At 40.7% G+C, this 20,355-nt stretch overlaps 2 protein-coding genes across 2 annotated transcripts; both read right to left on the bottom strand.

Annotated features, from left to right (window-relative positions):
- Positions 1-1,650: 1,650 nt before the first annotated feature.
- Positions 1,651-9,728, bottom strand: cyp27c1 (cytochrome P450, family 27, subfamily C, polypeptide 1). The gene is made up of 9 exons (XM_085136557.1): positions 9,258-9,728; positions 7,972-8,162; positions 7,445-7,644; positions 6,908-7,117; positions 6,181-6,344; positions 3,913-4,079; positions 3,720-3,798; positions 3,313-3,516; positions 1,651-2,446 (listed from the first exon to the last, which is right to left on the bottom strand). The coding sequence occupies exons 1-9, from the start codon at positions 9,546-9,548 to the stop codon at positions 2,309-2,311; spliced, it is 1,644 nt and encodes a 547-aa protein (XP_084992683.1). The 5' UTR covers positions 9,549-9,728; the 3' UTR covers positions 1,651-2,308.
- Positions 9,729-11,057: 1,329 nt separating this feature from the next.
- Positions 11,058-20,311, bottom strand: ercc3 (excision repair cross-complementation group 3). The gene is made up of 15 exons (XM_085136456.1): positions 20,125-20,311; positions 19,608-19,807; positions 19,242-19,478; positions 19,082-19,131; positions 18,861-18,996; positions 18,544-18,714; positions 17,999-18,203; positions 17,498-17,812; positions 17,176-17,360; positions 16,429-16,631; positions 16,252-16,348; positions 15,350-15,467; positions 15,148-15,266; positions 12,070-12,219; positions 11,058-11,726 (listed from the first exon to the last, which is right to left on the bottom strand). Exons 1-15 carry the CDS (start codon positions 20,150-20,152, stop codon positions 11,589-11,591), a joined length of 2,352 nt encoding a protein of 783 aa, XP_084992582.1. The 5' UTR covers positions 20,153-20,311; the 3' UTR covers positions 11,058-11,588.
- Positions 20,312-20,355: the final 44 nt, after the last annotated feature.

Raw genomic sequence — 20,355 nt, 5'->3', positions numbered from 1 at the left:
ATATACGTAAGATTGACAGAGCACAGTGTGCTTTGAGGTAGCAGCCAAGAAATGTGTAGTTTGTGCCTGTGAACACCGTGTGTACACCTGTGAGCATGAGCGCACTTGTATTCAAAAGGTTTCTTCATATAACGACCTGCCAGAGGGAGTGGGGAGCCATAGCCCCGTCCCCCAGGGCATGAAGCAGGTATGGAGGAGATCCAGACTCCAGACATCCAGAGACCCCCAGAGTGCAAGAGTCCAAGGAAGACCAACAGAGGGGAAACCGTGAAAGAGCTGAGGAGAGCCCCAGACCAGGGGTCCAGGTCATTTACTAACAATAAGAAATTCTAATTTCAATCAAAGCATTCATTTTAATCTGTTATTCAAAATCAGTATTTCTAAATCTATTAGCTCATGCCAGGGCTTGTTTCACAAAGCTGCAAACCTTAGCTGATTAGCTTAGATTTAGAAGAAATAATCTTAAATGATACAATAACATGGTTTATAGTCTAATACTCTACTCAGCTGGAAAAGATCAGAAAGCTCAGAAATTTTATGACATATGGCAACCTTTTCTTACTTACTTTGAAAGTTCAAATCTGGATACTACTGCCAAATGTGTGTGTGTGGGGGGGGGGGTGTTTTGTTTTTTCCTAGCTGTCATTCATTTATTTAATTTACTTTTTTATCTGTAATTCAATTTTATCTTATTTCTTCCTTCTTCTCTGGCTGGGTTTTTGTTACACTGTTCTGGATAGGTGGTGGTGGTGGTGGGGGGGCAGTTTGTTAATACTGCTGCAATTGTTGTTAAAAGCATTTTTTTTGTTCAATAGAAAGACCTTAATCAAAAAAAAAAAAAATTCTTGCATGCAATAGTAATCTGATTAAAGATTATGGTTAAAAAGCTTGCAAATACTAGTGGATTAACCGTCACAGAAACAAATGATTTTGGTCAGTATTTTTAATTTAGAGCAGCTGTTTGGTTGGTGGTGGTCTAATACATTTATAAAAAACTAAACATGTGTGCAAACATGAATATATGGGTGTAGTATATAGAGTCATGTGAAGAGTCTAGTTATTAGTCATATCAGTCATTCAATGCAAACATGAAGCTTTTACATGTTCTTTAAAAACTGCAGTGAAAAAGCTCAGTTTAATCATTTCTTGTTCTGTTTCTATAAATTAAAAGATAAAACTCTGAAGTGTCTGTATATTAAAATATTGCCCAAAACAACAACACGGTTTATTGTAATAAATCATTTTATTGTTTCCCAGTTTCACTGGAACTACAAAACAAAAAAAAAAACAAAAAAAAAAAATACAGAGGCAAAAAAGCAGATAAAAATTAAAGTGTTTTTTCTTCATTGCCAACCAGTGAGAATCTTCACGCTGACGCACGCAAACAACTTGCCTCTCTCCTTTCCAACAAACTGTACTGTAACATACCTTTTTCCATCTCGAAAACAAACAAAAGCAACAAATGCCACAACAATAAAACATATGCTAGTGAGGACTTTCTCACAAATAGCAAACAAACCAAAAAGTCTAACCACATTCTTTGATCCAAACCCCTGAAAACTTGGGCAGTGGATTGATTAATGGAAAATGTGCACTTACATTCATTGCTTGTAGCTCATGAGATAATTCAACTAGTTGCCATGTTTTAAAAAAAAAAAAAAAAAAAAAGTTCATTTTAAACCATTTCTCGTCTGTACTTCAGAGATATACAGTACACAGATTAAAGTCATGTAATGCCTTTTCGTTATGTGAATGCACTTATTCACTAGAAATTAAAGCAAAAAAATAATAATAATAAAAAAAAAATAATGATGCTAGTTTTAAAGGGAAAAAAATTAACAAAATTTGGTTCGTAACACAGTCTTTGAGTAAAGCTTGTTATAAACAGCTACGCTAACTTAGCTAAGCTAAGTACATTCACAGCTGCCCTAGCTCAAACTCAGAGGAAACAGAATGTCTACATGCATTAATATTTGTGATCACATTATATGCATACATGCACAATAGTGTAAGAGGCTACAGTCAGTATGTAAAGATTTTCATTGAGATCAGTATAATTTTTACATATTTAATTGAATCACAGAAGTAGTTACAATCAAAAAACAAAAAAAAAAAAAAAAAAAAAGTTGATTTTCAGTCCAAATGTTATTCTTACAGCTTATATTTGTCCTGGATTTGCTTCCTAGTCGCTAATGAACACATTTCATTCCTGAGTAAAACCTCATTCTCAGCTCATAATCTAAAATATAGGAGTGGGGAGTGTGTCTAAAAGCAGAGTGTTTAAAAACTTCCAACAGTACAGCGGACTTCACGGAGAAGAGAGTGCGTCCACTTCCCGGTCGATGAACTGAAGGTGGATGGGTGCACTGGGGCAAAGCAGGCCGTGGGTTTTGGCTTTGATGTCAGCAGTGAGAGGAGACAGGCAGATGTGGAACTTCTGAATGAGCTGCACAGCGAGCAAAAAGACAAAGAACAGACATCAAAGTTAGCTTAATTTAGTAGTCACATTATCCATGAGCACACTTTTATGTAGAACCATAAAAATAAGAGGATAATCGTTTAAAATAAATAAATAAAAAACAGGGAATATGAGGTGTGTGATATAGAGAAGTGAAGGATGAATCATCTTTCGACAAACTCCTCAGTAGATCTGAGGAAGCGGAGGTCAGACTGAATGATAATGCATTTTTTGTGCTCAATGATGATTCAAATTTTCCAGGAGTGTCTTGACAAAGCTTTGCATTATTCTGATTTTGCATCAGTAATTACTATTTGTATTCATACTGTCTCAAGACACTTGGAAAATACAATATGGAGCAACAGTATGATACATTAATATTTGTAGTTTAGTTTCATTTCCCCCTGTGCTCTTGTCACAGCACGAGCCTGAGAGCAAGAGAGAAAGGCTAAGACAGCTGGGTTTCTGTAGGTTTAAATAAATTACTTGTAAGATGTTTTTAGGATTATATAAAATGGCATTTATGATATTTTCCATCCATATTGTACTTACCAATTAAATTAACATTTTACAAAAATATATATTTTTATTATTAAAGAAGACAATACACAAGCTCACATAGGTGTGTTCAGCTAACGTGATGAGGTTGCATTAGTGGTTATGGGATCTTTGTTTTGTTGTTGGTTGCAGTACACATCTTTTCCCGCTCAAAAAAATTTAAAGCAAACACTGAGGCCCGTCAGATTTTAGAGTCTTTGAAATCCTATCGTATTCCAAACTTTTTAAAACCTTTTTGAGAACCCTGGACATTTTTTAAATGAAAGTGTAGCACCACAAGCAGAGTAATCTCTTACCCTTATGAGAGCTAAATGCATCTCCAACTCTGCAATTCTCCTCCCAATGCAGCTCCTGATGCCATAGCCAAAGGGAATGGAGCCAAAGTTGTCAACACGATCTGTGGTATCTTTCCGTATCCAGCGATCTGGTTGAAAGTCTAAAGGCTCCGAAAAGTTCTCTTCTTCCAGAGATGTGGAGTAGTGGCACAGGGCCAGCTGAGTCTATTTTAAAAAAGAGAGAGAGAGAGAGAAAGGGGAAGAATGTTGGTTGTGTAATGAAAACAGCTGGGCCATTGTACATGGGTCCATAGAAATGCCTGAGTAATAGTGTATCATGTTACATCTGGTTTGACTATAATGCCAATTCTTATTGTCACACTTTCTTGTGCCCGTGTCTGCTCTGGAAATGTGACCATCACACTTACTCCTTTGGGGATGAAATATCCACCAACTACCAAGTCATCCTGGGTGATCCGTCCATTGCCTGGAAGAACTGGAAAGAGCCTGATCACAGTGTGGGACATACAAAGACTGTTATTCACACAAAGACTGAAAAGATTGGTGTACATTAGTATTATAGCAAAGTCTTGATCTAGGATAAACATAATACATACTGACCTGAGAGTCTCTTTGACCAGCCCTCTGATGAGCGGCAGGTTAGAGACGTCCTCGGCTGTGGCGACTGCTCCGGGTTCCAGAGTCTTTTTAATTTCTGTGTGGATTTGATGCTGTACATGAGGGTGTTGTGCTAACAGGTAGCAGGCCCATGACAGGGTAAAGGATGTCTAGAACAGAAAATGGTCAATTTAAATTTTAAAAATATGCGTACACATTGAGCATTTCATGAATATTGTACTGGTGTTTTTATATTTGTGACTATATTGTTTCTTTCCTTGATGCTCTGCAGCAGAGTTGACAGCAGTGCAAGCTGATATAAGAGTTTCTATAATGTTGCGTAAGTGCCGAGAAGCAGCAAGGGAATCTGAGGGAGAAGCGGCCCAATTCCAAATGCTGGGCAAATGCTCAAGGTCCCTCCACCAGCTGTGCTCCCAACAATTTTCTCCTTACACCACTCACCCATCTGATCCATTCTTATCCCACTGTACATTGATTAAATGACCTTAGTTGGCTTTGGCAAGGCATTTCAAACAATTACAGCAAGAAAAATGAAAATGTGACTGAGATTATTACCATATTGCACAAACAGAAATCCAATCCAAACAAGTTTAGCCTTGTACAACTTTTAACATTTCCATTGTGTTCTTGGCAAATCCTTCTGTTCATCTCACTTCTCAATGGGCTCCTTCTGCTAATGCATTCCAGACTTCTTACATTTTTGCTTTCCATATTAGCAATGCAACTTGATTTTTTCCGCCAGTTCATCCTTTATTGCCAAATCACTCTAATTACTCATGAGTTATCTGATCAGTTGGCCCGACTTCCTGTTTCCGACTTATATCCACTGACATTTTATTTCAGTTGGCTAGGCAGTTGACCAAATGATATGAAAATGTCATGCGTCACTTTTCCTAAATTTACATCTTTTCATTTGTTTAATGAGGGTCTTCCTTGTTGATCCAGCCCACTCCTTCTCCATCCACCCCCGGTGCATTTTTGACCTCAGCCCTGGTTTTGCCATAACTCTAAAGGCCAACCTAAGGTTAGTGTCTCCCTGTGGACCAACTAATATACCCTGCCATTCTTTTTCACTGTTGTTCCTTCCCACTGCTCTTGCATTCTCCCCTCCCTCTCCATTAGCACCCTCTTTCCATGCAACCAACATGCTCTTAATCAGCCCCAGCTGGCACAGACACTGGCAACTCCTCAGATGCAGCCTGAGAGGAATCATATGACAAAGGCTCCTCCAAGCAAAGTTTTCAAAAGGCTGAGGCCTCTCCCCCTTCCATTCCCTCCATCTTCCCCTTATTTTCCAACATCCATCTCACACCCTGATCCCCTGTCTTCCTCAGTATTATGCCATCCACCCCATCACCCCCCCTTACTCCCACCCATCCCCTTATTCTCCCCCTGGTCTCACCTCTGCCCACTCTGTGCTATAACTCTGGCTGTGGCTAATGTGACTTGACAGCTCTTGTGTGTACCAACTAAAGGCAAAATGCACCATGGGGTCAGGTAATGGCTGAGCTTAGTGCACCCCCTACCAGGACATGCCTGATTCAACAAGTTCACCAAAACACACACACACACCCTTTTATCCCGTGGCCCCAAGCTCCACACAAAATACTCTACCCAGTCATTCTTATTAATATGACAGGACCCCAAACAAATTAGGCAATAACTAGGAACATGTGCACGAGGCGCACATACAGTTGCAAATGCATGTACACCAACACTACTACAGCGAGGTAGAAAATCTGTGTAAAAATGCCTCCTTCCTGTGTCCCAATTTCTGTATTCTTTAGCCTGCCAATAAAAGATTCATGTTACACCCCCCCCCCCCCCCCACAGTGGTCCGTGGATGACATTAAACCCACAGCCTTAATTATTTGCAAGTGCATACAAAAAGTCTGAATGTTGAAACATGAACACAGATGTCTGCCTTAAAGAAAAAAAAAAAAAAAAAAAAAAGACAAAAGGCCCCCTGTGCTGACTGAACAGACAGAGACAAATGACAAGAAACTAAATCTGAGTGAGAACGAGTTTGTCAGTGGGAAACTGTAACCCCCCGATACACTACTCTGACCTGACGCTGGCACAGCTTCACAGGCATGGACATGGCGCCAGAAACCCAACCTTTGAAACTCAACACTGACTCTGACACTCACACACACACACACAGATGCAAACACACACACACGTGCAACTCTTCACATACATCGAACCCTTCTCTGCACAATGTTTATCACAACACAGACGCACACGCACCGTGTCGACCCCAGCCAGCAGCATCTCTGTTACGTTAGCGTAGATCTCCTCGACGCTCATCTCCCTGGTAATGAGCATGTGTGTGAGCAGTCCCCCCTTCACCTCCTCTCCCCGCTCCAGCTGGGCCTTGATCTCCGAGAGCCTCTTATTGACGTGAACAATGCCTGGGATTAACGAGGGGTAGAGAAGGTGATATGAATGGAAATAAAAATGCGGGTCGTCGTGAAGGAAGGTAGTGAAGGGAAAGCAAGAGAAAAAGGAGTAGGTTATGTAAGAGATGGACCTGCATACTCTCACTATCCAATGGTACAGCAGTGGGGATTTAAATGCAAATCAACATCAACATTCCCTTCTATTGAGCACTACCGGTTTCAAGCTCTACTACTTGGCGTTTTAATGAAAGCATTAGCCAAATAGGAAAGCTAAAAAAAAACTAGATCTTTCTAAAAGTTCTGGCATCAAGGCAGAACTTGATTAACAGCCTTTGTGGTCACTCTAAAAAGAAATTGAAGTCTTAGACAAGAGTACAAGTCTTAGCATAAATCAGGCCTGGATATACTTAGGAAATCTCTCCTTCCTGTGTTCCAGTATCCTTTTTATGTAGTAAGAAATTACTGGGTTACCATCTTCTGGACTAAAACACTGTCCAGGCAGTTCAGCAGAGCATACAAGTATGAAACTAAACTGTGTCTTCTTTGATCACAATTTCAAGCTATAAACCACTTACTGAATTTGAAAAGACCATCCCAGGACAGACAGAACTCCTCCCATGGTTTGGGGATAATGGGTCGGAGCCACTTGGGGATCGCTCCAGCATACATGGTCATCTTGAAGGAGCTGAACATGAGGTTCAGTGCAGCAATGTAGTCCTGGGTTTTCTGGGGAATATTATTTTCCAAACATCCTAGTCTGCATTCGTACAAAATAGCGGCCACTCCTGTAAAAACGAAGGTAAGAGAGAGAGAATTTTACCAATCTAAGATGTTTAACACTGGCATCCATCAGTGGCTTTGACTTTTCAGTACAGGGCCACTTTAATAACTTTCCATGGAAAATTGGTGACTAAGTTTTAGAGAAGTGAATAACGTGGTTCATATATTTCTCCCTTGGTTACCTCTTCGTAGCAGTTTTTCTGTTATTTCAGTTTGTGTCATTGATTTTCTTTCCTGCCATCTACGCTTCACCTGAATTGAGCCACTTATAAATCCTTTTTGACCAACTGGTATTTGCCTCACAGCCAATAATCTACAGACTTGGTACCAACCTTCCATGGCATATTTAAAGAAGAGGTCATTCACATTGAGGACAGTTGCTCTATCCGGCTGCTGGGTGCGCAGACTGTACACCCTCTGGATGAGGTCGTCCACCACGCCGTTTACATCATCAGAGAAGACTGCGACATCACGGGGTCGCATGATGAGCTGCCTGAGCACGCTCCGCATCTTCAGCCAGTCTTCTCCCTCACTGGGAAACAAGATACAAAATGATAGTTAAAATTCCCTTGTATTCACTTATTTGAGTCATTCAGAGACATATGGGTGGGGGGGGGGGGGGGGGATTCTCAATTTGAATATTAAGGGATGTTGCTGTTGGAAAAACTGCAAGTTCTGATGCTTTTTGGATGCTAAAGTGGACTACTGAGTAGTAAACGGAAGTGTGAGATGATTCTGGACATTTAGGAGATACATTAAGGGACGGGTAATGGAAATCTAATCAACACATCTGCTCAGATCAAGGTACTATTTCCTGAGGTTGCCAAAACTCATGGTTTGAACACTGAAGGGGACTCACGCTGAGATGAGCCCAGTGGCCCGTCCTCTCATGTCTCTGTACTCCTTCCAGGAATCCATGTTAGCCCTCTGAGGGGCCACCCGCTCTGCCCTCAGCACCTGAGCCACCATGTCACGATCTGCAACGGAGACCACCAGCTGGGGCCCAAAACGAGACTTGAAGATCTTTCCATACTTCTTCCGGTGCTCCATCTAGAAAGCAACAGTGAAAATCAGGATTTCTAGAGATATTTGTAAATTACTTTACTAATAAATTTCAGCACTGAATTTATTTTACTGCTCTCCTGTCATAACGTAATGATAAGTACTTCCTTATTTATTGTTCTGATTATTCTGAAGACCTTTTTTGTATAATAATGTTAATGTGTAACATTCAAATAATAAAAAAATAAAACCAAGTTGCAGATGCTATTGAAGAAGACTGCCAGTGTTCACATCAACTTAAAAAATGTTTTAATTATCTAAATTTAGAAACGATTACGTAACCTCGAGCATATTTCACTACCAACAATTAACCTAGAAAGACACCTTAAGAAATGATGATCCTTTTGTACTCGTCGCCATGGATTTTGTCACGCTGGCAGGCGCTTATTGTGCCCAATTTGCATAGGCTACGTTTCAAAACGCTCTGTAAAAACTGCATATGCTGCATCTGAAAGACGACACTTAATTAAGCTTTCATTTATGCTGCCGCGGTTGTGCAGTTTGCGGAGGTATTCTGCCCACGGACATGCTCCCCTGAACTCCAAAATCACAGCTGCACGGCGCTGGACGTGGAGGACGCGGTGCCTCGGTGGATTGGTTGATAAGATTCTGTTTAACTTCAGCTCTTTGTGAGTTAAAACTATCCCATCACTTTTCTCTGGGTCCAGCCGATGGACCGACCGGTCGTGCCACACATTTTTTCAGACTGCCCCCATCTGCGGGCAGACTCTCTTACGGTAGACGGACAGTCTGAAGCTGACCACGGACTGCCAATGGAATGCCAGCGCGCTTCCATTCGCGACCACGACTGAACCATAATTTACCCCCGATTATTTCAAACAAATGGGGGGCAAATTATGGTTGGCAGTAAACGGGGGCGGGTTAGCTCATCACATCTCAGTAGGACGATTACAAAACTCGCCTTGTACCGGAAGGTCGACCAGTGACCGGACTCCTGGTGCGCTACATTGCCATTTTACGCATAGGTGACAAATTTGGCTGAGCACTGAGAATAGGAGGCCAAGATATTTTTTAACCTATGAAAAAAAGAACAAACTGAAGCATAAGATTGAGCACCATTACCTGAATTTCATGGATTCTGCCAAACCCGTCCTTCCAAAAGAACTCGATCAAGTTGGACAGGGTGTTTGGTCCGGGCATGTCGTTCAGGGTCTTGATTTGAGTTTTCTCGCTGACCTCCTCCGGTTTGATCATCCTGTTGGGCATGGTCTCTTCTTCTGTTGCAGAGATCCCCAAAGCCTCGCTGGCTGCTGACTTGTGTAAGGAACGCACAACGTAGAACAGCTGCTTATTCAACTGGTTGCTCTGAAAGTTCTTCCAGCATATCTTCGTGAAATTATTGAAGACTGCCATTGTTGAGATGCTTTTTTTCCGCCTTTGCGTAACCGAGAACTATGTGTGATAAAAAAAAAATAAAAAAAACTTTTGCAAAGTCTTTTTTTGTAACTTCACATCTGCAGAAATGTACGCCCTTGGCTCGTGCAAACACAACACTCCCTGTGTGGTAGTGAAATGTTAGACAGGGACAGTATCGTGGATCGCTTTTAAATAGTTGCTTGTACAACCTCAGAAGAAGAGGATTGGACGATCGCCTCAAAAGAAGGGAGGGATAACTCTTTATTCGGAAATGGGCGCAGTACAACGTGCTAAAAGTTCGTTACATCACACCAATCAATCATCCTCTGGGACTGCGCACACCGCCTCCCCTCCGAGCGCAAGGGTGTGCGCGTCACTCAGCCCCCCCACACACACATACGCAAAAATAATGTGATAGAAGCCACATGATTGCAGAAAATTCGTCTCAAATAAAGAATAAACCTCACGTACTGCTGATGTAAGCGCATGAGAGAGCCCCACAAATCATCAGCTGTTTACAAAAGTGTAAGCGCTTTGTGTTCAAGTCCAAAAATTGTGTTTAAAACAAAGAAAAATATGAGAAACTTTATATGACTTTGTGCAGACAGATTGCTAAAGTTGGACTTTACAGAGGCATGAGATTTATAGGCGTTTTTGCATTTGAACCCTGCAGGCAGGCTAAACCTTACAGAGAACACAAGTGGTATACGAGTGCCAGGTGGCTTTTGAGCAAATGGAAACATTTGATTAGTTCTCAGAGAATTTAAATGTTTAAAAACTTAGGAGCAACACTTATTAATGCAGACTGTCCCTGCAATCGCGCGAGTTTCAGAATGAAGGACATAAACCTGTAGGCTTAGTATCTTGATGTTATCTACGTGTGTGATTAATGTACAACAGCCAGATGGCCCATCCTCAGTTTTCTCAAGAGACACGTGGATTCCAATCTATCTAATTACTTTTCACTCTCTCCAAGCCAATAAGCCTTGGGTCAGCGGAGGTCACAAAACGGCAATTAAGACCATGCCAAAAACACAGCCATTCAAGGCACACGTGTCCTGTGCTCCAGCAGAGGTTGGGTGGGCAGAGGTGGATATTTTCCCACAGTCGCTCCTTTTGCAGCTTAGACAAGGCATCAGGCTCTAGATGTTCTTTTTGGAATATCTTCAAGTCACCAACAAAGAAAGAATGATCCCCCTCCTCTCCACGCCTGGCTTTTATCCAAATGGAGTTTTTTTTTTTTTATTCCCTTTATTCATTCTCAGAAGAAATCATGGGGACATTGCTACACAATCATGAGTTAGTCAGATTAAATAATGTCTTCTGTAGCAAGTGGTGCTATCATGGCCATTAATTGCTGCCAGAAGAGTATTCACTGGATTTCTTTAGATTTACTAACTGATTTTGCATATTGTCCTGCTTCGTTTTGTGACTTTGAGACTTTGTCTGTTGTCTGCTGTGTATATTACTGCCAGTCTAAGGAGAATAAAAGTCCAAAAATATTCATTTTACAAAACATATTTAATAACATTTTACAGAATGAACTGACATAAAACATATCTGTGTGGTTGGCTCTCAGGAGCAGCTTTATACACATTCTAGTCAACTTTACAAAAAGCTATGCTGTTAACCAGCATATGAGAATTAGCTATAAAATAACAAACGTGTCCTCATGCAGGTCAAAGCAGCATTAGTCTAATTTTTTACCATTAGATAACCTGTGTTATCCAACAGTAAATAAGATGGTTTATTCATTTAGATGCCAAAAGACTAAGAGCTGATCTTTTGCTGCTTACAAAGCTAATGTGATTTATATATCATATGCAAGTAGCCATCCACTCTCATCACATTTACAGACATCGAAAAGCTTTACCACTTAGTGACAGATTATCCCCGATCATTGCTCCATTCAGACGCGATGGAGTTCAGCTGGGCTTCAAACCTGCTCTTTGATGCATACTTCAATGCCCCAGTTTTGTCTTACTGCCCATTACAGCACAGAACGTTTTTAGGTATCAAGGTGTCAAGCACGTAGATCTACTTTCTGAAGCGCTTGAACAGTGGATGAACGCTTTTGCCCGCTGCAAGGGCTTTGCTGCTTCTGCTCTGATATTCCATGTAGATGGTGTCATCTGCTCCGGACATGGAGCTCATGGTGCCAGTTCGCCTTGAGAACTGATCAGGAAACATAGAGAAAGAAGAAGTGAGAGTAATGAAATGTACAAAATATGCAAGTTACCATCAGCAGGGGTGGGGAGCACAGAGTAACTCATGACATAGTGCAAAAATAATAATAATAATGACAAAGACATTATAGTACAGCAAATCGGTGAGCATTACAGCAATACAATATACAACAACATTTGTGTAGGGAAGAGGGGGTGGTGAACTTTCATTAACCTTCATTTGGTAGGCCCATAAGGAGCGATTTCAAAGTGACTCTGCAGTGTCAATATTTTGTTGACCCTCCAAACATCCTTTCTCTACAAATGTCTTAACAGCTGGTGAAAGTCCTCACCTGAGGTCGTGCGCCCACCTCCCCTGCCACCACCTCCTCCTCGGCATCTATGTCAGAAGCAGCGAGGACCTTCTGAAGCAGCTGCTGTTGCTCATCTCTGGTGGAGAACATCAAGTCCTCTTCCTCCATACCTGCCAGCTTTGTGATTACCTGTCACAGAGGAGGAAGAGCACCACTTAGAAATCCTATTTGCACATGAACAAAACTGAAAGGTGTGTCATGAATGAAATAAACATCATTAACACGGGTGGGAGGGTGTGATAACTAGTGATGTGGCGTTCTGTATCAAGGCTTCAAAGCTTGTGTCGAGTAATGGAGGGGGTGTTTCCGCGATGTGTGTAACGAGGCTTGCTTCATTTATGGGAGGAGCTGAAAATGATGATGTCCGAAGCCTCGCTGTCCGGTTGTACCACGTGACTGGTTCAGGAAGTGGTTCGAAGTTTGACGCGAGCTATGACAGCGATATAAACCCCTCAGACCTCATTCAAAATGTAGGTGTTTGATTGAGAGTTGTGGTTAGTGAGAGTTTGGAGAGAGTTTGGGGAGAGTTTGGAGGTTTAGGAGAGAAAGTCAGGAGAGAATGGAGCCAGCTAAGAAGAGGAGGATGTCCTCCCCTGTGTGGGAACATTTTGATCTTATATCTCCCAAAAAGGTATGTAAATTTCTACAGAAGATGTATTTTCATAATACTGATGGTGCAATACAATTTATGTTAAGCTGTCTTTACTTTTGTACAAGGTGAAGTGTTTGCTATGTGCCAGGGAGCTGGGATATAACAACAACACCTCATCCGTGCTTAGGCACTACAGAGCTTTGCATGAGAATAGGGGGAACACCGATTGTGGAGCAAGACCAGGTGAGCCATCAAATGCAATGATAATATAGCATGCTGTAATGTTACTAAATGATATAACAATATTATACAGCTGTAATAAGTTACGTGTGTGATATTTATATTTGTGCTTTGTTTTTATTGTCTTTCCTGAGGAGAACAATCTCAAATAGATGAAGACCTGGTTAGCATGGTGAATGAGGACTCCCAGCCATTTAGCATTGTGGAGGACAAAGGATTTAAAAGATTTGTTAAATCATTAAATCCTAGCTATGTTCTCCCCACTAAAAAGGCCATAAAAGCAGTGAAAATTTAGCTTTTACAGAATAAAATGTGAACAGGCAGGACTGAGGCCTGAGTGTGTAGCTGTCCATATCTCAACATTACAAAAGCACAACCACACCTCACCTCACAGTAAATGATCATTTTCATTTTAAGCATTTCCAAATAATCATTTTCCATACAGCCAGTATAAATATACACAGTATACTGCCATCACTACAATATACATGTTTTACACACTCCTTTTGTTGTTGACATTTACAGGCTGTATGCAAAATGCCACACTCTTCAAATTCATGTCAACTAATATTTTTACGTCCAGTAGATGTCCTACTAGAGCAAATGAAGCTTCAAGACGCTTTGCGCTGGGGTGAACCAATTGGATGAAAAGCTTCAGTGCTTCATGAAGCTTCATCTGCCCATCTCTAGTGATAACAGTTAAGGGACTGATTTTCCACTTTACTGTGAACCTTTCAGCTGCTGTAAGACTTTGCAGGCACTTTGTTATTCAAATACAATTCAATGAATGTGCCTCTAAAGTCAGAGAAGTAGTCTTTTCTCTTGTTCTATCTCTTGTTCTACCGAGGGCCGGTGTCCTGCAGGTTTTAGATCTCACCTTGGGTCATGACACCTGAATCACATGATTAGTTTGTTACCAGGCCTCTGGAGAACTTCAGGACATGTTGAGGAGCTAATTTAGCCATTTAAATCAGCTGTGTTGGTTCAAAGACACATCTAAAATCTGCAGGGACACCGGCCCTCAAGACCTGGAGTTGCCCACCCCTGATGTAAACAAACCTACGCTTGACTGCTACCAGAATTGCTTAAAGGTCTTGATTTTCAGTGTGTGTCTTGGAATTCTTCTCACAACATATGCCACCAGACAGACAGGAAACAATGAAACCAAATTCTTTAAAATATGTAACATCAGGCTCAAACTTGTTTGGGCAAACTATAATTGAAGCTGCTACTATGACAAAACAAAATGAAACTGGGACATTCAGATTTTGTCCCAGATTTTGTTCCATAAGTCAAAAATCTTCATTCATATAAGTTGAATGAAGATTTTCCAAAGTGGATATCCAAAGTGGAATATCCACTTTGGATATTGCAAAGTGGATATTCCACTTTGCAATATCCAGTCAGATAACAGTTTACATCCATTTTTGTTCAGACTAGACCATGATATCATGATTTTGTCTCCTTAAACTGAATAAGCAGGAGAAAATGGTTGGATAAGGGGATATTTGTGCCGAAGTTTGTTAAAATGGTCAAAATAGAATCCACGAAATGTTTAGCAAATGTGTTTTCTGACGCCACACAAATTATGTTAACCACAAAATTCTTTGAGATGTTCAAGAGACAGGGATGGACATACCCTAATGGACCCTCTCGCAATCGGGTGGCTTTTCTATGTTTTGTTAGGCATAGCAGCTTTTTAGAAGACATCATGATTCATTCAATATTTATTTATTTTTTAGCAGCCATTTATGAATGCCGTTCTCCATAAGCCCCAGGTCTTTGAAGGCCGTGGCTTAAGAGGATAGAGAAGAGTGATCATTGAAGAAGGTTTTAGCAGGTTAAGTCTTTCAGTGAGATGGGTAAAATCAAATTACAGGGATTTAAACACTTAACTACTTATTCGTGAGAGCTGTAGTTTTGACTATGCTTGGTCAAAGAATTCAAATAGATATCAGGATATGGAAATAAAAGTCAAGGCTTAATATATTTCAGAGAACAGTTGGACTCACTAGATTCAGGAATCGGGTTTTTAAAAGTTAAGTGGCATAAACATTTACCAGCTGTGAGCGCTCATCCTCGCTGTAAACTATCCTTCAAGCTATAACAGTAAACTTCAACAGGAATGGGTCATGACCTTCATGAAAGAAATGTGCACTATGACCATGGTTATAATTAATGATGCACAAATCATATGAGACCGTGTTAAGAAGTTAACAGCACACCTTAAAACTGTATCCCTGGTCCACGAGAAACCTCTGCCTCTTGGTGGAGTAAGCCATTTCCTGGGTATCCTGGGACACCAGTGAATAGAAGTATGCATTGTACTCTTCTGCCACCATTCCTTAAACGGCAGACAGGGACATTGAAATAAGTGATTTTGCTCACAGACACGAGAAGACAAAATGGTTAGATAAGCAAACAGACCTTTTTTGGCTCTTAATACTCTCCCAAGCCTCTGGGCCTCCTGTCTGCGTGATCCACCGTGAGACGAGATCTGGATCAGCACATTGGCTTCTGGCAAGTCAAACGAAGTGTCTCCAACCTGCAGAAGAATTCGCAAACGTGCAATTTCACCACTCTGTCACAGTACCAGCATGCATTTACAGTGTAATAAAAGGCAAAATCAAAGTGAGATTTCTCTCACACAAAGACCAAACGCAATGTGAATTATCTGTCAAAACACTTTTTGTAGCTATTGTTCTTACATATCGTATGGAGAGAAGATTACTGATTATTGCCTTCCTCGGGTAATTACCATTACCTAAGCTTCCAAATGTTTATACGATTGGTTTTAAAAATTGGCAAAATGTTTCGAAAAACCGATTTACTAAAATCACTTGGCTTATGCAGTAGGACTATAATTCCAAACACACTGAGTGGGTCAAACAAACAAAAAAGCAAAATTAAGATTTTAAAGTGGCCTAGTCAAAATCCTAACTGAAATCCTATTGAGATGCTTTGGCAAGACCTTAAACAGGCATTCATACTCAAAAACCCTCCAGTGTGACTGAATTAAAATAATTCTGTGGGACAAAATCCTCCATGTGAAATATTCATTGCCAGTTATCGCAAATGCTTAATTGCAATTTTTGGTGCCAAGGGTGGCAAAACCAGTTATTAGGTTTAGAGGGTAATTACCTTGCCCTGTGTAAAAAAGTAAGATAGCTTTCCTTCCTTTAATAAATGAAATCATAACTCAAACTGCATTTTGTATTTACTCAAGTAACTTTTATCTGATATTAAAATTTGCTTGATAATCTGAAACATGTAAGAAACCAGTAAGGGGGCAAATGCTTTTTCACAGCCCTGTAGACTGACTGGTTTACCTTTGAGATGAAAATGGTGTTGATCTTGGGGTTGTGTTTGAAGTTCTGTAAAATCTGCATTCGCTCCCCCTGAGAGGTCGGACCGTAGATGTAAGGCCTTGGGGAGAAAGTGAAAATTCGTTAAAACAATTGCAACCTGAAACACAGAAGGAGCTTCTCTTTTTGTCAGTAACTTACTTGTTGAGACGAATGGCATATTCTTTCAAGGCAAACACGTTATCAGCAAACACAATGATTTTGTCATTCCGTCGCTCATGGAAGCGAATGAGAAACTGGCACGCACGGAACTTATTGGGGTTCATTGTGTAAAGCAGGATCCGCTTCTTCGTCTTAATGGCAACGTACTCTCTGTAAAACTCCGGAGACATCGGGCACCACACCTGAAGAACAGGCATGCCAGTCACACTGATGATGATACTCAAAGCATACTGTAACATGAATACAGTTAAAAGGCTTTGCTTTTACATTTGAAGCTGCCCTAACACATTTTGTTTTGAATTTGACAAGTGACATCATAATCAACAGCGACAACTAACATCAATCAATGTGCGGGGGAATAGATGTGCAAATTTGCACATCTTGAGCACATCATAAAGTTGCAATATAATTAAATACGAAAAAGACACAGTTGTTACCATCTTAAATTGAATTTTACCAGAAAAAAATAGTTTTATTAGTTTGTATGATGAAATGATTTATTAATTACTTTCGATTTTTTTTTTTTGCTTTATCAGTTACATAATGATAATTAAAATGAATTTTGAATTACATCGGCCAGTTCTAGACCAGAACCACAATGTATATGTCCATAATATCGCATTACGGATTCATCTATAAAGTGAACACAGAAAAAAAAGCTGCTTATTTATTAAATCTATTTTATAATCTAATATCTTATGTCTACTGTTATACTGCAAGACTCACCTCTGCACACTGGACTTTAGCAATGTAGCCATTGTTCTGCAGTTCCATCCAGTTGGCCTCGTATAGCTTTGGCCCAATTAGGAAATTGAGGTCCACAATCTTATCATCCTCTCTGACCAATGTGGCAGTGAGGCCAAGTTTGCAGTGGGCCTGGACTATAGTGAGGACACGACGAAACATCCTTGCTACAGGCAAAGAAAGTTTTAAGTTAGGATGGAGACTAATCGCGCCAAAATATTCTGTCTGGTTCACTGCATGTAAAAGAAATACTTATAAATATAGGGATATATTTAGGATAACACAAAAACCAAAAACAACTCACCAGGGATAGTGTGAACTTCATCCAGTATGATGAGACCCCACTCTTGGCTCCGCATCCACTCCATGACCCTTTCAGCTTCCCAGGAGCGCTTGGTGGTGTGACCCAGCATGGAGTAGGTGCTGATGGCCACCGAGCAACCTATAGGCTTGTCCTTCGCATCAGAAGTGAAGCGGCAGATCTGAGAGTCGTCAATAGTGGACCACATCTTGAACTGGGACTTCCACTGCTCCACAGATACAGAGGAATTACCCAGCACCAGGCAGCGTTTGCGCACCGTGCAGGCCGCTGTCACCCCGACCAGGGATTTACCCGCTCCTGTAAAACAAAGATAGGATAAACATTATTGAGACACACGAGTGTCTTACACATAGGTTTGATGAAATGAAAAGATCTCAAGTGTCTTTTAGAGTATACTACAACACTGGAATAAAAATTTGCGTCTTTATATATATTATACTAAACATTCTGTCCTTTATGACTACAGTAAATCCACTGTCTCACCACATGGCAGCACAATGACTCCTGAGCGGGCGCGACCGTTTCCAAACATTTTGCGCAGACTCTTTTCCTGATAGGGCCTCAACACAGCCGTGGGCTTAAGGTCTATGTTGATGTCGGGGTTGACTGTGTCATTGCGGAAGTCGTACTCTGCCAGGAGGGGGTACTCTAGCTGGATACAACGCTTCTGCAGCTCTTCAATCATCTCCTACACCACAATAAAAGAAGAACAGAGTAGAGTTTAGTGTGGGGATTTAAAATATTTCATTGGCTTTTTAAAGAAATGATCTTACTTTGTTAAAATGAAGTCATGAAACATAAGCTTTTATTGATCAAGGGAAAAGCAGTTCCCAAACTTCACCCAGTTTTATAACCTAATAATTGACTTACTTCTGATGATTTGGGGACCAATAGCAAACATTAAAACACCAACACTGTTGCAAGAAAATACGTTTAAATCTGTATGTTTAAAAGCTTTAAATATGGGCCGGCAATAATATTAAGTATGTAGCAGTGTTACAGGGGGAAAAAAATAATCAGGTATGTACCTGGCGAATTTCAAAGGACACAGTCTGAGTCTCCTCTTCCTCCTCTTCTTCTTTATCCATCTGCTCATAGTAGCTGAAGATGTCCTCAGGGACCTGCTGGGTTGAGGTTTCCCCATCGCTGGGCTGCTGTGAGCTGGAAGTGCCTTCTTTTTCTTGAACAGACTTAGAAATCTGTCAGAAAGAGGAACTTAAATTCAAATATGTGATTGATCAGAGAAACCTTTTTTTATTAAACATATGAATATAAAAGAACAGTCTTTTTTATTAGTGCTATTTTACACATTAGTTTGAGCTTAAAAAAATGTTCATTTGCACACCGCTGACTTGCTATGGATGACTTCAGTAATAAGCTCAGCATCTGTTCCATCTGCAGCACGGAGACGACATTCACGGATCACGTTGTCTTGCAGAAGTCGCTGGATCACATCAGGGAAGGCACTCTCAACAAAATACCTGAGCGTGGATTGCAATCGGAGCTTATGAAAAGTGCTAAGAGTGCTACTGATGCAAAACGTGAAGAAACCGTTTTTAAAATTACCTATTGTGCTTGAGCACCAGCTTGACTTTGCCGTAGCTCACTGTGCAGAGCTGAGAAGAAGAGAGAGATCAGATTTGCATATCACGACAAAAAACTGTGCTTTCAGCAATGTTCAGCCTTCGGCAATATTCCTCAAAACACCAAATACTCCCAGTCAGACCTTTATGAATTGCACGATTCCATCAGGTACAGATGTCTTGCTGAGCTTCTGCAGATACTCCACAATATCAGAGGTCTGGAGCCCCACACTGACAGCTGCATATAAGGAGTAGGCAGTTAGCTTGTACTCATGGATATGGTTAGGTCTGCATACTGGCTCTGCAATGGCCACCAAGAAATCCTGGGCATATTTATACACTGGAGAAAAAGCTTCCAGAAAGATGTGTCCATCTGGAGCCTGCAGGAGAGAAAGGAAATTGAAAAAATAAGATAAGAGAGAACTACATACATCTCGCACATAAAAGTGGAAGGACACCAAAGCTTTTTAATTTGAAGTGAGGAAATCAACAACCCAAGCACATCTTACCACCCAGAGTGGACGTGAGGAGTGATCATTTTTTAACAGCATCTGAGCACGGTAATCTTTGGCTCCATATTCATCTAATTTTGTACTAGACTCGTCCACTTGTTTTCCTGCAGCAGCAGGTATGGCCTCTTGAGACTCGCTCCCCACCGCCTCTTCTTCATCATCTTCTTCCTCATAGAAACGCTTCTTGGACTTTTTCTCTGATTCCCAAAGGATACAAACATGAGTATGCAACTATTCATAGGCATAAAAGGATCACAAACCATCAGGCTGAAACAGGGATGAATGTAACGATATGAGAACTGAGGCAGAAAGTGTGGCTGCAGACGTGCTAATGTACTAGCTTCTACATCCTTGATCTAATGGTCTTTATCTGGAACCGTTAACCTTTACAAAAGCACAGAATAATTACTGGAAATGTTCAGAGTCCAAGAAGAAAGGTACAATGCTTCTTATCACTTAGTTAGCTAGCTTAATGGCTAATTATATAGGTCAAAACACAGGATTAGCAACGTACCCCGATCTCCTTTGTCCTTTTTACCCATTTTAACCGCTTTTAAATGGGTAATAGCTCAAACTAAGCCCGATATGACTGCATAACAACCAAATATCCTCCCGAAATTTCTAAGACAAACTGACCGGTGTGGGTCAGGCTGCTGGTGTTGCGCGTCAAAACTCCTGCAGAAAACACTTCCGGTTTAAAATGTCAAAATAAAATCATCTTCGTACAGTTAAAAAAACAACTTGA

The sequence above is a fragment of the Neolamprologus multifasciatus genome, chromosome 1 (assembly GCF_963576455.1).
Source record: "Neolamprologus multifasciatus chromosome 1, fNeoMul1.2, whole genome shotgun sequence".
Classification (NCBI taxonomy): Eukaryota; Metazoa; Chordata; class Actinopteri; order Cichliformes; family Cichlidae; genus Neolamprologus; species Neolamprologus multifasciatus.
The sequence above is the reverse complement of the archived record's forward strand: the minus strand, read 5'-3'. Positions and strand labels throughout refer to the sequence as shown.

Coding starts and splice junctions, on each gene's coding strand:
- cyp27c1 (XM_085136557.1), bottom strand. CDS start 9,548: ATGGCAGTCTTCAATAATTTCACGAAGATATGCTGGAAGAACTTTCAG. Junction 6,345..6,907: donor GGATGGTCTTTTCAAATTCA/GTAAGTGGTTTA, acceptor CGTTAATCCCAG/GCATTGTTCACGTCAATAAG. Junction 3,517..3,719: donor GATATTTCATCCCCAAAGGA/GTAAGTGTGATG, acceptor TTTTTAAAATAG/ACTCAGCTGGCCCTGTGCCA.
- ercc3 (XM_085136456.1), bottom strand. CDS start 20,152: ATGGGTAAAAAGGACAAAGGAGATCGGG. Junction 19,132..19,241: donor GAATCGTGCAATTCATAAAG/GTCTGACTGGGA, acceptor TCTTCTTCTCAG/CTCTGCACAGTGAGCTACGG. Junction 17,813..17,998: donor AGTCATTGTGCTGCCATGTG/GTGAGACAGTGG, acceptor TTTGTTTTACAG/GAGCGGGTAAATCCCTGGTC.